The sequence below is a fragment of the Passer domesticus genome, chromosome 10 (genome assembly GCF_036417665.1).
Source record: "Passer domesticus isolate bPasDom1 chromosome 10, bPasDom1.hap1, whole genome shotgun sequence".
NCBI lineage: Eukaryota > Metazoa > Chordata > Aves > Passeriformes > Passeridae > Passer > Passer domesticus.
The window spans coordinates 12,083,737-12,101,637 of record NC_087483.1 but is presented as its reverse complement, the minus strand read 5'-3'; the positions used below and the strand labels follow the sequence as shown (position 1 = coordinate 12,101,637).

Below are 17,901 nucleotides of genomic sequence, written 5' to 3'. Positions count from 1 at the left end.
AGAAATACTTACAAAACCACCACAGGGATTCATCTTTAAATAAGTGTCTCTTGTTTGGAGCAATTAAAACTTCTTTCTGTTCTTTTCTTTTCCTTCTGCTTTCCAGCTGGCCTGTCCACCTGCTTACAGTTTGTATCCAAAAAGCAAAGTTCAGAAACCCAGAAGATCTTTCTATTTTAAATGGAACAAAACAGTGTTAATGCCCGTGTTCTTCATTTCTTTCTAAAATGTTGACATAATATTAAAAACAAGCAAACTAAACCATACAAACCCAACCAAAAAAGCCCAAATTTGTATCCTGTTTGGTAGCACTAATTTAATCAATGGTCATTATGTAAGAGAAAATTGCGTAGTAAATTCCAAGATGCCTATGTTGAAAATGGTTAATTATAATAGTATAAGTTCTCATGAATATTTTTTTTTCTCATGAGCAACTGATAACTCTGAAAAAAACTCAGCTTTGCTTACTTGTCTTTTTTGACCCTATCCTCTGTTCCCTGCACTACAGTAATAGAAACAAAGAAACATCCTGAAATTTAATAACACTTTTGCCTGTATACTTATCACTTCATATTCTGTGGAACAAGTCCTGAAAACTTCATTTTCTCCTTGCATTTCAGTGTATGAACAATTCCAACCCTAGTCTGGGTCTGTAATCTGTTCAAGCCTCTCTTGCTTACAAAGCTTCCACACTTCTATTTTTGTCAGTTAGTAGTAAGGAAACAAAAATAAGAGAGAAGTTTGTCATTTGTCATACTTGTGAAATTATTTCCCCTCAAAACTTGGCATCCTCTGTCCTGACCAAGTAGGAAACACTCTGTGTGCTATTACAGCCCATTGTAAAATAAAACTGAAAGGAACAACTGAATGAACAGAGCCTTTTTAAAGGAAGCTGGTAATCACAATGTCTTTCTGCATGCATAGTTCTTGTCTTAGTTTTCTTTCCTGGCTGGAATCTATGCCAGGGTATTCCAGAACTGCAGGGTGGGAGGGGAAAGATGGACCTATCTACTGTAGCTGTTCCTCAAAACATTTAAAATTGGAAATATTCAAATCCATCCATTAGTTACATGCTTTCTTTTACATCTAGTGTCAAAGTAAGGTGCAGGGTGTGGGGTTTTTTTTTGTGTTTTTTTTTTTTTTTTTTTTTTTTTTGTTTTTTTTTGGGTTTTTTTGTGGGGTTTTTTTTGTTGTTGTTGTTATTACAAAGCATTTAAAGAAAAAATTAATTTGGTCAAATTATATGTGAATATCTTGATAAGATGAAAAACGCCCATGAACAGGTACCTTGTATCCATATAGCAGCAATTTCTCCAACAAGCAAAAAATTTTTAAAATATAATTGGAGGAATGAAATCTATAGGGGAGAATATTTAAACGTCTTTACTTGAATATTGTCCAACACAGCACTATGACTGTAAAATATCTGTGTTTAGCTTGCATTTAGCTATTGAGAAGAAAATTTGTGTTTGATTTACTGCCGGTAGCTTGTATTAAAAGCTTCTTTGAAACATAAGTGCCAACAATTGTAACTTGTTTTTGTGAGGGTTGTTCTGTCAATGAAATTTATATGTGTCTATTAGAAGAGTTATGTGTGCATTAGAGCAGGGTGTTTGTATTACAGTGTCTTATCTCTGGGCAAATTTTCTTACCCTGTGGTGTAAGTAAGCAAAAAATATCACACCAGCTATCTCCCAGGCTGGAAAGAAATCAAATAAGCTGGCAGGCTTCTTCCAGAATCTAGTGGAGATTTGTGTAGTGCTAGAAATAGATTGCAGAGGATCAAAGAAAAATATTGAGTAATTCTTAAACTTCTTTTACCAACAGCACACAAGCTTTATGGAAAATCCTCCTTCACTGCCTGTTTTCTTATTAAAACAGGCTAATGCAGGAAAGGTGATGAGAATATTGCAGTGAGAGATTCTTGCCAGTTAAAAATGTGCCACTCAGCAAACCAGGATTTTACTATGACTGTTTGGCTTTTCCCACAAGAGCCACAGAGTTTTCCATGTTGTGAGTACAGCTTTTGTAAGCATTCTGAACTGTCCTGTCAAACTCTGCTTCACTAAGGATGTACTTAGGAAACACCTTTAAATGCTGGATTTCTTTCTAGTGAGAAAAGCAATATCATTGCATTGTTCTCAGTCCTCCACAGACTTCTCAGATTCCTTTCTGACTTGTTCTCTGGTAGCACTCCGAGTAAATCTTGCACATGAGCCATCATTAACTCATTTCTGTTAAAGAACTGCTGTGGATTCAGTTTAAATTGCTTCATTCATCCAGTTACTGAGCAGACCAACGTGTCTGAACTTGCTGCATGAGACAAGAATGCAGCATTCAGGAGACTTCTCTGCAGCAACCTGTTGTGTTCTTCTTTCAAAAGCACTGCCTTATTCCAGAGTTATCACTTACACGTTTAGAGTTGGGCACACACTTGAGAGACTTTGGCTGCTCAGCATTTCGGATGTTTACTCTTTGTTTTGAAACCATCAAGCCAAAATAGAAAACTCCCACGGAAGGCATCATGTTCCATTTTCTGTCTCCTGGGAGAGGTGATCTTGCCAAGGATCTGGTTTGGTTTGTTGTTGTTTAGTGCATTTGCTGTGAAACAGTTGCACAGAAGAAATGTTTTGAATCCAGCATCTTCCTTGCAGTAATTTTGCTTCTGAAGGAAGGAGGGAATTATTTTACCACTGACTAATTTGATGGGTATCAGTCATCTAAGGGGGCTCTTGCCTAATGAGTTGGAAAGGGCATTCCCATCTAGAGCAGTCTGACACAGACTGTGGCACACAGCTTTTATCATGTCATGAGTTTCAGTATCACAGTGTACAGAGCATTCTTTGTTTGGCACATTCTTCTCTTGATTGATTAGTTTGGGACTTTTGTCATTAATTTCTACTCCAGTACTTGTCCCTTTTTTGAAGTGAAATCTGGTGGTCAGTCTTCTTCCACATGTCTAATCTCATTATTTATTACTTATTTTCTATTACCAGAAAAGTAATATTAAATACTAAAAGAATAAATACCTTTTCCTTACTGCTAGGCAACATAAACTTTGCTGAAGATGGATGAGTGCTCTGTCATCTGTGAAACACAAATTGTTTCCAGTTTCTTGGAGGGCAGGAACTTGGTAAAGGGCAGACAATTGTTCTGAGAGTTGTAGGCTGTGAGAAATGGATTTGTAAAGAATTTTTAGAACTTGACAAAGTTTATACAGTTTTGTATATTTGTGTGCAAATATCGAGGTAAGGTGTGTTGATTTAGGAACTAAATTATTTATGCTATTATTTACTAATTAGCAGCATTGTGTGGCAGAAGCTTATAGGGTAAAACACATTTATGAAGTATTATAACTGAGAAATAAGTTAGCTTCTGATAGAATGGCATTGAGTTTTACATCTCTTGTGCCTCACTATTCATTGAGACTGATAATGGAATAAAATCTTTTAAAACACCTCTCAGTTGGCCCTTCTCTACAAAAACTAAGAAAACCAACAGTAAGCACTGTAAATAGCTGTCCCCTGTTCCCTGGTGAGCATGTGCACTACAGGAACTGTGACAGGAACAAGTGGCTGGGTTTGGCTGTCTAATGGCTTCTTCTGAGCACACTTGAAATGTTTGTTTTGCTTGGAGATGCTGTCTTAGATACTAGATAGCAACTGATAAGGGCCAAAGTTTAGGTAGCGTTTCCCAAACAACTTGGCTGTCTCTGTGATTCCTAGAGAAGCCTTTTCCTCTCCAAATGGAAGACTGCAGGTCGGTGAGCTGGGGAGGCAGCAGCCAGCCCCAGGAAGTGCAGGTCTTTATCACAGTAGCTGCTGGTCATGCTTTATTTTGGATTTTAGCAGATTGGAGAACAGGTTTCCTGCTTCTGTGCCTGGTTACCTTCCTGTATCTGGAGCACGAGCAGCCAGGAGGTGATGGAGCAGAAGTGACAAGTGGGGCAGGGATGCTGGGAGGCACCAGGGTACCCACGGTGGGGCTGGGGGAGCAGAAGGCAGCAGGTCTGGCCCTGTGGCAGCTGGGCTGGGTCCAGCTCTGTCTGCCAGGAAATGCCTCTTACGGGCTGCTCAGGCTCCCCAGAGCTGGCAGCACGTGGTGCTGTCCTCGTTTGCCATCTCCTTCACACACTCAAACCCTTAAAATACTTTCCTGAGACTGTGCTGTGGGACTCCTGCTGCTGCTCCTTATGGCACGGCTTGTGCATCTCCTGCACCTGATTTATTCACCAGCCACACCACAGGGGAAGGCTCAGCCTGGGGGAAACTGGCTTAGTGCAATTCCCAAAATGACACAGAAGGTGGCCTGGGTGCAGTCTGGAGCAGCATCAGTAACCAGTGCCTCCCAGTCACATTCTCTGAAAAGAAAATAACTTTCACTTCTATTCATCCTATGCCAAGATAAAACACAGGCGTGCCCACAGCTTTCTGAGAAATCGGTGGAAAGTCCAGTGAATGGGAAGTTCTGCTTCTTTTGTGGTTTTCTACCTAAAAGCACACTCCATTTTATTTCAGTTTGTTTCATTTAACCAAGAGTTAGAAACAGCTAAGTAATACTGTCAGAGTGTACTTCTAATTGATTATTTTGGTGCTTCTAGAATACATTTCAAGGAGGGTTGGAAACCCATGTAAGAAGTCTCTGACAATGTAAGCTGCTTATATGCATGCTTAACTTAGTCAATTTTCAACATTCTGAGCACGTGGAGTTGTATTTCTTGCACTATTTAGTTTTGTTAAAGCAAGGGATAGGGATTTTAGATATTGCAATAGTCAATCATTTAAATTTACACCTTATGTGAACCTGCCAGAAACTATTTTTGAATGATTAAGAAAATATTGTATCAATTTCATATGTGCATATCTTTTCATAAATAAGTATTTTATTCTGGTATGGTGTATGTATATAGGTAATGACAGAAATACGTATATTGTGCATATATAGAATGATTCAGAAATAAATCTCATTAGAGCAGTAGAAATAAAAATGGGCCCACTTAAGAAGGAAAGAGTTTTAAAACTTTAATGAAAAATTTTCCTCTGAAAGCAGAAATTATCCTCAGGCCTGAACACTTATAAATATTTAACTTGTGATAAAACTCACACTGACTGCAGCCTGATCAGGAATGCAAACCAACAATAATAACGAAGGAATAAATACAAGTGTAGTTGCTGGCTGCTTCCACATAGAACACCAAAGCTCTCAGTGCTGCAACAGTGACATCCAGCGACTGAGGCAGCCAGTCCTGGGCTCAGGCTGCATTTGGAATGAGCACTAAAGGACATGCAAGGAAAGGGATGTTTGTTTGCTAAGATCTTTAATGCAACACTGGACTCATTAAGAGGATAATTAGAAATGCCATGGGAGAATGAGCAGGATGATAAATAGGTAATCAAGAAGGATGATGTATTGAATTAATCCATATCTGTTTCAGAAATAGGTGTTTGCTGAGCTGAGTAAGGAATATATTTTAGAACAAGTGTTTTGTCCAGTGAGGCAATTTGTTCCATGAGCCTACACACCTCCTTTTTTATTATTTAACAAAACAGAATTCAGTAGGCAATACTCCTACTTTATTTTGCTGCAGATATGATCTACCTTGGATGTAAATGCAGATGTATGATGGAAAGTTCTTTCAGTTTTTCAAATTAATGAAATAAAAAGACCAAAAAGCAATAAGAAAGCTTTTGTAGGGAAGGTGACAAAATGCTTACTGTCCTTTTATACAAGGCATCCATTTTTCTGTGTTGGTTGAAGGTATTGTGAGTTTTAATGAAATTCATACTTCATAAAGCTGCTGGCTCTAAAAGTGAGTGTCATTTGATTCTGACCTGACCCCTTACTCCCTTAGTCATCCAATTTTTTTTAGGGGATATGAGTCTTGAAATCTCCACATTATTCCAAATGTCACATGGTATGCCCTGTACTTTGATTCCTGTAATTGTACTACAGAAGTAGCTTATCTCTGGGCTTCTAAAAAAGGTAGTAATGTGAACTAATTTTTTAGGACTTCAACTTCAAAGCTGTCCAGTTTTACTCTTAAGAAATTGATGAGTTAAAAAAAAAAGTATGTGAGTTATATAAGGTCATAAGAAAAGAAATGTACAGAAAAATGAATTAAAATAATTGCAAGGGAAACAGCTTCCCAGATGGAAACAAGAAATGTTCAAGTTTGTCACATCTGTCCTCTGGCAAGAGGCAGTAGTTAATGTTAAAAGATACCCTTGTTAATGATTTGAATTTCAAAGCACAAAACTACAAGAAAAAACCCCAGCAAAAATAAATTTGGGTATTAAGTGTTGAAGATTCTCCCTTTTAAAGATGTTTAAACATTTAGATGTTTAAAATATCTTTTAAAGATGTTTAAACACTACATTTGCATTAGTAATGGTATGTGTTACTTAGTTATTACTAGTTTGGAGTGAGGATAGAAACAAAGCCTGAATTTTTGTACTCATTGTACTATCTCAATGTCCTGTTTTCAGGAAAAATAGTCTCCTTTGATGTTCATTTCAGTTTCAGTCTTTAGAAAACCCTTGAGATAGCCATGGTTTTTAAATAAGATCAGAAAGTTACAGGAAAGAAACAATAAGAGGGGAGTGGGGAGTGCAAGAGACAGCTCTTCAAGTGACGGCTGCTGGATTCTGATCTTGCTTTCTCTAAGGAAAATCTTTCACTTCCATTCACGTGTTTTTATTTAGCATTGAAATATTAAATACTACAGGGGCCACTATAATGGAACAGGTATTAACCAATTATAGAGCCATTTGTGAAACTCATACTGAAAGGAAATTAAGCTGTGTTCCTCTTTCTTTTCTGAATGTTCATCTTTTGGAACCTAGATATGGTTTTGTGTGGCTGTGGTGACAGTGACTGCCACATCTTAGCTCTCAGTTTTAGGCCCACTGGGCTGAGCCAGCTGTGCTGCTGGTGGTTCTCCTGCCAGATTAATCTCGGGCTCCTTAATCCTTATGAGGATTCAGAAATACCCGTGCTGTCCCCTCTCATAGCACCAGTAGAAATATGAAGTTATGACTCAGTTTGTTGAAGGCAGGAGGCAGACAGCTCTCAGCTCTGAGACCTAAGCAGTGGGAAAATCAAGTGGCATCGCTAGAGGGCAACAAGACATCACAGACTCTGCGTTTTGTTAAAGCTCGAGCAATGTCACACCCTCACCGAGGAACAGCTGTTTGAGGAACAGCTTATGTAAGCCTTTGTGTTTTCCCGACTGTGTGACATAGTGGATCTTGCTTCAGAAATGATAGATCTTAAAATATTAATTTTATTATGTCTGCACAAACAAAATTTATAATATCATTTTGTGTTGCTTTATCTCTGTTCTGGTACAGGAAAACATTACAAGATTGGATATTGGTGCATCATTTTAATTTCTGAACAACATTTACCTAGGGCCATGGTGAAGAATAGCATATTCTCCTAAAAACTCATGCACTAGATACAAATAAAAATGTACAGGTTAGGAAAATTTTAATTTGGAGTTCACTGTCTTTCCCTCCATCCCTTTCAGTCAGCATGAGCTCCCATCCAAACTGGTAACAGGCATTGCAGGGGTCAGTGACCCTGCCCCAGTCCTCTGCAGCTTTTAGGGTAGTTATTGCCTCTTACTTTCCATTTCCTGCTGGCACTCAGTGTTGTCAGTGTAAAACCAACTTGCCACTCGAAATGTAAGCTGTGTAGTACAGGGACATGGTACAGAGAAAGGTGGGGAACTTGGCATGAAGCCATTGCTGGGTCGAAGGGAGAGTCAGGAATTTTTAACCCGTGTGTTGCAAGAATTTTGCAGATGCAAAGACTTTTTCCATTAGTGTTGTTGTCCTTGCCTACCTTGTGCAGGCCAGCAGTCAAGACAGAGCTCCAGGCTAAGGGGTTTCCTGGCATTGCACTTTGTCTCCTGTTTTGGCTCTTGGAAAAAGTGGGGCTGTCACCAGAAGCAGCCTCATTGTGAGAGCTCCCAGCTGACAACACGGAATAAAGGGATTTTTTCTGTGGTCAGAGGGTAGCTGGCAGTGTGCCTTTTTAAGCAGTGTCTGTTTATTCATCAGGCTTGTAATGATGCTGACCTCTTCCTTTTTTAATTCCCTGATCTCCTAACTTGTTGGGAGTAATTCTATGCACTTTCAGAAGACCAAATTCTAATTGCCTCAGCTTTGAACTCTTCAGAGCCAAGTACTGCAAGTATATACAAACAATGTTTTTCATGGCATCTGTTTTCGTTTACTCTAGCTGCACTATTGCATGTATCTTCTAATTGGTACCTCCTCAGGTAGGGATACTTCTACTGGGGACAGACAAGAGCTTCAGGGCAGGCCAGAGATTAGTGTGGTTGTCTAGGCCAGGTCAGAGCTCAATGGAATTCTCTGATCACACTAAGGGTTTGAATCAGTTTTGTTTTCATCTTCAAAGTGTGATTCCAGCTTCAACTGAAAGCTTTTATGTTGTAGTTATAATACAAACTTAATTAGGAGGACAACTAAATTAATTCCTGGCAACTAAATTAGGTGGACTGCATGTGGGAGCTGGAGAGGCATCAACAGAACAGAAAGCAAAACTGCTTATCTGCAAATGAAATAGCTTTTTTGGAATTTTTCTTTTGAGTATGCGTTCCTCAAGCATATTATGGTATTTTTACTCTCATCACAGTTTATTATTTACCAAAGATTTCTTAGTCTAACTTTTAATCAAAATAAGGCTTTCATTCTCTTATATGTTCTTTAAAGTACTTTTCTTTATATGTTTTGCTCCCCTTATTTGACAATAAGATGCCAAATGTGTTTTAAACTGTAGCTTTTCCCTTTTATTTTTCATGTCTGTGTGGACTATACCCTTCAAAATTCTTTTGAATTACCTGAGTGAAACTTTGTGAGAAAAAGACGTGAACACATTGACACAAACGATAAAAATTCTTTTCTGTGGGTGTTCATTAAAAAAAACCTCAATAAAACAGCAACAAAAAAATCCACTTGAAATTATGGCCAGGCCCAGTCCTTAGATTGGGAATAAATTTGCATGGACTTGTAAATTCAGACCGTTCAGCATCCAGCACAGCTAAAACCAAAGCAACTTTCTTTGTGAATTGCTTGTAGAGTGGAGCAAGTTTGAAGCTATCCACACAGATTCTTGTTCATCCATCTAGGTACATTATCAAAGTGGAGAAGTATGTACATTTTTTTAAAATCTATTGAGTTTGTTTTGTTTTATTTCTGTTGTAAATGTACAGGTATTTCTTTAAGTCATGGTGTGATTTTAGTGCATCTGCTTTGAACTGTCTTGTGACCCTCAAATAGCTTTATGGATAGCACTGATAGATACTAATTCTTAATACAATGTTTTTCATTTGCTGTGGTGTGATACAAATGACAGACTGCCCATTTCCTTTTCAGTGACCTCCGCAGCTGGTGTGCCTCTTGCTTTATCTGAGCTGGTAATTAGTAACTGCAGGGTAGAACCTGGCCCCCAGCATTTGAACTGTCCCTTTGCTTTGGGAGTGCTGCTACTCCATTTCAGGACAGTTAATCCATCGGATTACTGACCCAGTTAATAGTAAGTAGACTCAGCTGACTACTGGCTTTGTTCTGAAAAGTATTACAGGCATTTTTACAGTCAGGAACAACAGCCAGGAGATCTAAGGAGCTGTCAGGAGCCCTTCTGTTTGTGTCAGAGATAGCTAATCCATTAACTGGCCAGGACAAACTGCCAGTCTGTTTCAGGATGGTGATGAACAGCTGGATATAACCTTCAATGAAAGTGATTTAACTACCTGTTTGTCTTTGCCTAGAAACAATTACAATGAGTTACAGCTACTGACTGTGTGAGTTATTGTGCTTCAGCTGCTATTTCTGTCTCTCTTACTGGTTAATTCCTTACCTGGGAAATTCCCATCCTGTGTCCAAGACTGAGACATGTGTCTCTACATGCACAACTCCAAGGTCTCTGAGGGTCCCCATCCCTATCATCAGCCATGGTACTGTTAATGACCCTGTAGTCGAGTTTAGCACGTACTGGTGTGATGTTTAAATAGACGGGGTGTTGTAGCTGCAGGCAGAATAGCCTTTGTGAAGAGCTGCAGACAGCCAGGTGAGCAGCGTGGCTTCGTTCAGAAAGACAAGACACAGCATCACACCGCACGGGATGCCCATCACACCGCATCCCTTAAACTTGCAAGGAACAATAGGGCATCCTCACGGGCCGTGTCAGAGCCTGCCAGGGACCGCGACTAGTTTATCTCTAGGTCCCTCACTGTGTCAAGGTGCTGCAGATGAGACCCTCCGAGGGGAAGCCCTCCCGCGGCCGCCGGGGGTCTCTGGCCGCTGCCCGGAGCCAGCCCGGTCAGAGCTGCGGCCCCGAAGAGGCGAGCTCAGCAATCCCCGGCCGCAGCCAGCTCGGGTTGCAGCCCTGCCTCGGCAGCTTCACACCACACCCCTCCCGCCGACCGGGATTACTAGGGGAGGATCGCACTCTGCTCTGATTCAGGAATTCCCTCTTTCTTCAAGAGCTGTTGCTAGGAGTTGGGTGAGTACTTTGCAGCAGACTTTCGATTTTAACGGAGTAGTTCTCTTTCCTTTAGCTGCCGAAAGCGGGATCAGCTGGTGGCTTTTCTTTAGATGCGGTAGTCAGATGTTTAGATTCAAAGTCCAGCAGAGAGTGCTGCAAAAAGGGAGAGACTTCTTTTCCCCTGCAGATTTGAAACAGCAGGACAATGAATATACTTGTATGATTAATACAACTAACATTTGGTTGCCATAATCTCAGTCTCAGGTGTTTTAAGCTCTAAGTCAGTTCTTGGAAGGGAAGCCGTCCTAAAGCTGAATAAACTAATTCTGATCAATAGCTCAAGTTTGAAGCAAAGCTCTTGCTTTTTTGAAGCAATTTCTCCACTGCAGTGGGTCCAAGAGAGGCTTGATTCAAGCACAGTGGTCTGCCGGGCTGTTTCAAATCAGTCTGAGGCAACTTACTTTTGAAGCAATTCATATTTTGAGAAGTACAGGAAGATTTTTGGAGAATCATATTAAGCTGTTAAGACATAAGCCAATTTCACTCACAGTATATTTGAAACTTACAACAAACTAGTGAATGAGGTGTCCAGTCGTGTCAGTGTAACAAACACAATCTGGACCCCAAAAATCCAGAATATTTTTGGTGATTTCTGTAATATTTTACTTGGAATAATTGATGTAAACTTCATTTTTAGTAACTGTGTAAAACAAAGAAGTGATACTAGCCTGTATTTTAAAATATTGCTAGAATTGGCTAATATGTTTTCAAAATGGCAATTTTAGTGAGGAAAAAGCCCATAACAATGGGAAATTAGAGGTAGGGAGAAAAACAGCAATTTGGACTGGGGGAGGAGTGTGTGGATGGCCAGTCTGACTCAGTGCTCCAAGAATTAGCCATGAAAGTGTCATGGGAAACATGTAAAGATATAAACCTTCCTTCCTGAGTGTCTTATGGGCAGACACAGACACAGGAAGTGCAGCTGTCAGTGCAGATAGGGACAGCAAGGGTGTGCTGGAGGAATTGCCAGGCACCTACTTGGGCAAAGCTGTCAGCCTTTGCCCTTTGGAACCTTCTGCCCTTTATTTAATTTCACTAGGAGGCATTTATTGCTCTCTGTGAAGGCAGCAAGTATCTGTATCCACAGCAGATTCCTCTGAATTAGTCTTTTAAGCTGAATTTCGGAATTATGATCAAGTTTACTTTGTGTGTAGCGTACACAGAACAACGCTGAGGAGGTAAAGGTGATTAAAGCACATCCTGCTCTAACCTTTTGTCGTGTCAAATAATGCCCCATGTGAAATGGTTAATTAAAAAGCAGCCATGTGGCCAATTGCCTGATGAATCCATTTGTTTGAAAATTTTTTTACTTTTATGCTAGAGAGTCACCGAGTGCCCTTTAAATTGCCTTTCAGTAATCTGTGTGTTTGTCCCGACATTGTGCATTGCATAGCTTGTAATTTTTGGGTTTTAAAGCATTTTAGCTCTCTAGTGTAGCTACGTGACATTTAAGGTGCATTTAGCTTTTTAGTGCAGTGCCCACATTTACTAATATTGCTCATGAAAACTTAATTGTCATTCATCTAGCAATATTCTAAATGCTGAATTAGAGTTTTATGTTTCTGACACAGGACAGATAGAAGTTTAATGGCATTGAGTTTGTCTATCACTAATCTCATTGGAGAGTAATTTTCAAAGCCCAGTGGTAAAAATTTTGCTTTTTGGTGTCTATTTCAGATCTAAAGGGAAGTAAGGGACAGCATTCAGAAAGGAGGCAGATTTCCTGGGAAGAGGAAATTTGAATAAATTGGAGGAAAATTGATCTTGGAAACAAAGCAAGGGTGTAAAAGAAGGAACATCCTAGCAGTCTCAGAATATGTCCAGATCCAGTTAGAGAAGGAGAATTACTCAGCTCCAGTTCTACCTGCAAGGACTTTTTGTTTCTGAAATAACTCTTCCAAGTGCAGACACTGGTACCCAGGTGTTCACCAGCATAGGGACACAGGTATCCTTTATGCTATTCTGATTCTGTGCATCTTGGATCACTTTCAGGGCACAGAACACAGACTTTTCCTACTGCTATAACAGTGGGATTAGGATTGCTTCTGGAAAAATATTAAATCTCTGGGAAAAAAAAAAATACCATTACACAGTCTTTCACATTCAGGAAAGCTGCTTTAATATCTACATTTGCCTTAAAAAGGTGATTCTGGCAGTAATTTTAACTTGCATTGTAAGATAAGGTGGTATCTGCTTTAAGTGCTTTTTTACTTTTATGGTTTTGTTGGTGTGCATCAGTTCATTCTGAGAATGTCTGCCAGAAGGACTCAAAGCATTTGTACAGGAAGAAAATAAATTTCAAAATTAAAATATCAGTAGAACTTAGCAGCATTGAGGTTTACATGACTGTCGTATCTCAGTTTTGGAACAAAGTGTTTAAAATCTGTCAAATTCCGTGAGTTACTGGTGTTGATTGTTTGGGCTGCATTCTGAACAGTCATATTTTCTCTCTAGAGAGTCAGGAGAGGCTGATGGGCTCTTACCTGTCTGAAGTCGTTCTTCACAGCGAAACCAGAGAAAACTGTCTTGAAAAACAGGGACAAATTACTCACTTCTCTGTTTGTCTTATGAAACAAATTCAACTTTACAATGGGGACAGAGTACCCCTGGGGACAGAATGAAGCAAAACCATATGGAGAATTGTATAATTCCTTTCCCCTCATAGCTACTTCACAGCAAAATTTATTTATTTTAATCCTTTTCATTTTGTCTCATAACTTTTTTCAGTTTCTTAATTACTTCCTGTGCTGTTAATACAGCTGTTTATTTCCTATCTTTAGTATTTCTGCCATCTTCCCTGATGAATAACTGAGTGAAGCTCTGAATCAGGTAATTAGATTTACAGTTTAGTGAGAAAATAAAACTAGGCTTACTCTAAGGTGTGAGTTGGATCACCAGAAAATTCAACTTTCTTTCAGAAAATTAAACCTTCCTTTAGAAAATAAAACATTCCAAGATAACTGATTTTAATATAACTACATTGAAAAGAGTAGTTGCAGTCAGTGAGTTAGAAATACAGATTTTATGTAAAGGAAATATTCAGTTGGTATTGTTTTTATGAACTTCAAGAAAGCATGTTGGCATTTGCTCTGTGTCCAGAGGAGCTGGCACTGTGGGAGACAAAGGGAATCCTTTTTTTCTATGACATTGTTATTTCACGTTAGTTTAAAGTGGCTGTAGGGTGATAATCTGAGGCAGTGTGAATCCTGGGTGATTCCCACTGAAGGCAGTTTCAGCATTTCTAACCTGTGTGACCATCACAAATCCACAGCAGGGAAAGTGTCTGTGGTGTCCCCAGCTGGGAAAGCAGACCAGGTGAGCTAAACTTGCCTGACAGGCCAGGGAAAATTGTGTTTTGAACCTCTGTATGTGTGAAGATGTGATGGTGGGGTTACAGAAAGTGAATGGGTATGGCCAAAACCAGTCACAAGAGGCATCCCTGTGGCAGCAGTTTCCTCCTATGCCTGTGTTTCCAGCACCTGATTGACTAGTCCTGCTTCCACAGCATGTGGAAATGGGAAATGACACACCACTGGGCTACATATATATAATATAGTGCTGAAATTACTCTCTCCACTAGAAAAGCAGGTTGTGCTAAGGTAATTGACATCTAAATTCACTTCTGTATATCTGTAAGCACATCTGAGACTTAAACACATGGACTGGACTTTTCCAGTCCAAACTACTAGGAAAAAAAACCAGGTTAGACACTTTATAGTGCTTACATGTAACTAATATTGCTGCTTGTTTGTTTTGCTAGTGGATCCTGTGCTCTGGAGTGGTTTTTATTAGGATACTGCTGAAAGCATTCCCTGTTTGAAAATAAGATCAGATGGTCAATATTTTTGCTACCAACGGGTAGTTTCTGTCTGACCAGTTCAGGCCTGAGTGTAGTGGATTTGTTTTGTTTATTAAGATTTATTAAATTATGTAAGCAAGTTATTTGCTTTAGTCCACATGTAAAAATATTTGGATAGGAGCAAAAAATTTCTTTCCCTCTTGAAAGCTAAATCAAAATGAAAATGAGTTATGTGATTTGCTGCAGACAAACCCAGTGGTCCTGTGAAAAGTGCAGTTATTTTAACAAATCAGTCTTAATTTCAGAACTTATAATTCACTTTGACTGTTGGTTGCATCAGGTGCTCTGCACTGCCTGGTCAAGGAGTTAGGAAAATTGTTTACAGCCTTCTGTAGCCAGGGCTTAGTGTCACTACAGCTCTGCCTACCTGATTACACCCATTTCCCAGCTCTTAGGTCATGGGACGCCTGACTGAGCCAGGCAAGAAGGAGAACTCAGTGGAGGAGGAATTGAGAGTCTGGAGCTGTGTCACAAGAGGAATTGAGTGGAGACAGGATGGCAGAAGTACCTAGTGCCATGTGTGAACAGACCAGTAGGAGGGAAAAAAAATGGGTTCTGAACCTAAGCTGGGAAAATGGAAAACAGTTTTAAAGCAAGAGTGAAAGAAGATAACAAGGAAAATTAAAAGGCAAAAGGTCCACAGGCATATAAAATTTTAAAAAAGGACTTATTCCACTGGGTTTATTAATTAACTTGTTTTTTTTTTAAATTTCCATTTCAAAACATGACAAGATTTTTCTTTTCAATTCTTTTATCAGGTGCTCTTGGAAAGAAGTATTTTCAACCTTCATAAAAGCAGAAAGAAGGTGGGAGTTTAAATCTGAACCAGTGACATCAGGTTATACAACTTTTCAGCATAAAAGCTAATATAAACATTAGTTTTTCCAAATTTTCTCCATAGTTCCTAGTTTTCACATCACTTTCCAGTTCTCACTAGGTAATTTCAGAGACTGGAATAGTGCAGCAGCATTATTGCTAAATGGTGAAATGTAGGTAACCAGCCAAAATTCTCTTCCATGACAAGAAGGAATTTGAAGTTCTTGGAGGAAACACATGGAGTCCTGGTCTCAGGACTGACACAGACTGAGAGCTGCTATAGCAGGTCACAGAAAAAGGGAGTTAATTTGGGATGGGGGGTGGGATTTCCATAGCTTTTGCTTTCAGTCAGTAATGTTTGCATGCTCATGATTCACAGTGCACTGCCTGAACTTACAAAGCTGCTGTGACAGCACAAGGCTCTGGTGGAAATCAGTTTAATTGAGAGCTCATCACTGACTCAGGTACCACCATCAGAACAGAGGTGGTGGAATTCCTGCTCACTCCATTCTTCATGTTTACAGCTGAGGGAATGAGAAAACAGCTCCAAACCAGCAGATGTAATAAAATAATTTTTAAGTGAACACTGACTCTGCCAGCTGAGACACAATGCTGCAGATAAAACCAATGCAACCTTTGTCACACGAGTCCTTGTAGGCAGTGCAGGGTGTCACAGGGCAAAGACAATGCCTCTGAACTGCAGTGAACTGAAAAAGGTCTGCTTTTATATCAGAAGTGTTATAATCCTGTCTAGTTAAACCTTTTAATCCTTAATTTTAGGCTGTGCTAAAATGGACCTCTGACCATGCACATCCTACCTTCTGCTGTTAATTCTTCTACTTAATTATATCCTCTGCCTTTGTGTGCGTGTGTTTCCTGGGCTGTCAGTGTGAATGAGTCACTTTTACCATCATTGCAGTGTCACTTTAGGCCTTTTTCTAAGGATGTCTTTTTTTGGCTACTATGGGAAATGCTAGTGTTATTTTTCTTTTTCCAGTTAGCATGTTAGAGATAAATGCCACACTGGGAAAAAAAAAAAGTTTGTGACTAAACATTCAGGGAACTATAAAAATTAGCGTTGATGAGACTGCTAGGTTAAAAAACAAAAAAGAAAAAAAAAAAAATAAAAGTCCTGTCTCCGAAGGCTGCAAACTGCATGAACAAGACACTCAGTTTTATATTTTTCTGGTTTTGGCAAAAAAAAACTCTTGATCTTCCTTTTTTTTATTATTTTGGGTCTCAGGAGGAAAAAGTCTTGGCTATAAGGCCATATAGTAAGGAGTTGTTACTGGGAGCTTCCTTGATTGCTTGTGGCCTGCCTTGGCTACCTGTATTTCAGCCTGAGGGAAGCTAATGGCACTAAATGAAAGCATTTAATTAAATCAGTAAGTAAATCACTGCCAATTATTACCCGCAGACCTTTGATCTCCTTTGTCAATTAACGTTCTTGTTGTCTGTTAAAAAATGCCTCGTTAAAAGGTGGGGAGTTTGGGAGCAGTAGAATGCCAGGTCCTAAGGAATTGTCTGTATGAAATCTAAGTTAATGACACAGTGATGTAGAATATCAATGCTGGACTGACACCTGGCTGTCCTAAGCTATAATCCTGCTGGAGGAAAAGGCTTTATTTACTCTCAGAAATTTTCGGAATATAGCTGAAATAATCAGACAGTTAAACATGACCTATTTAAAATTGAAACTTTTCCTATTTTTCGCACAACAGACAGTTTTTCACTGATGCATTTGATATTTTACTGAGCCAAATATCATAGATGAAGTATTTTGAATTTTTTACTCCGTACAAATAAAAACAACAACAAAAAAATCAGAATGCTTAAAAAAGTACACCAATATCATAAGAGGCTTACAGCTTTAAAGTTCTGTTACTGGGCAGCTGAAAACCTGGAATTTTTCTAGAGGGTTTGGGTTTTAATTGAAAATCCAGTGCCAAGTACGCTTTGATCTGGGATTTCACTCTTCCTTCAGGAATAATAAGAAATAATTAAACTACGGAAGGATTTAAGCATTTTATTACCAAAACCTTCACCCCACTCATCCCACCTCCACCCAAACCTGACCCAATGTTCTGGGACTGCGTGACCTGCTGGGAAGGGTGGCAGGAAGATAAAGAAGGCTGTGTTTGCTCAGGAGCCTTTGCAGCAAGGCAGATCTGCTGCTGCACAGCCTGCATTGTTCCTGTTGGGAACTGGCCCAGGCATGGAGATGCCCAGCTTTTGACACAGCTCTGACCCTTCCTTTAAGGGAAATGTAGGAGTTGAGTGGAAGAATAGAAATACTGGGCCCTGGGAAGGGTTTTTTTCTCTGTACAAATGCAGTAATTTGTCCTCATAAACACACAGTGACAATGCTGTGTGGTAGCTCATGATACACAGAATTCTATTGCCAAATGGAAAAAATATAGGAACTTATAAGGATTTCCATATCTGCCTGATTGCCTATGTTCTGTTTGGGGAAAAGCTTTTGAGAATAGGGGATAACTGACTAAAAACCGATTACTAAATTTTGCAATCTAAATCGATACTCTGCGGATTAGAAGAAGGAACCAAAGCCTCAATTTAAGTAATAAAAACCCAAACTCAAATAGAGTTTTGCTGAACTAGTGAGAGTTTTGATGGCATGTTTGGAAAAAGTCAAA

The 17,901-nt window shown here is 39.4% G+C and overlaps 1 protein-coding gene across 7 annotated transcripts in view; it reads left to right on the top strand.

The window, feature by feature from the left end:
• Positions 1–17,901, top strand: part of TFPI (tissue factor pathway inhibitor) — a 64,718-nt gene that overhangs the window by 18,332 nt on the left and 28,485 nt on the right. For all 7 annotated transcript variants that reach the window (XR_010368989.1, XM_064433780.1, XM_064433781.1 and 4 more), the window contains exon 3: positions 15,190–15,269. Coding sequence is in view for 6 of the 7 variants with exons in the window: in XM_064433780.1 (XP_064289850.1) it covers positions 15,190–15,269 (80 nt within the window). In the remaining variant the exon portion in view is untranslated. The remainder of the gene's footprint in view (positions 1–15,189; positions 15,270–17,901) is intronic.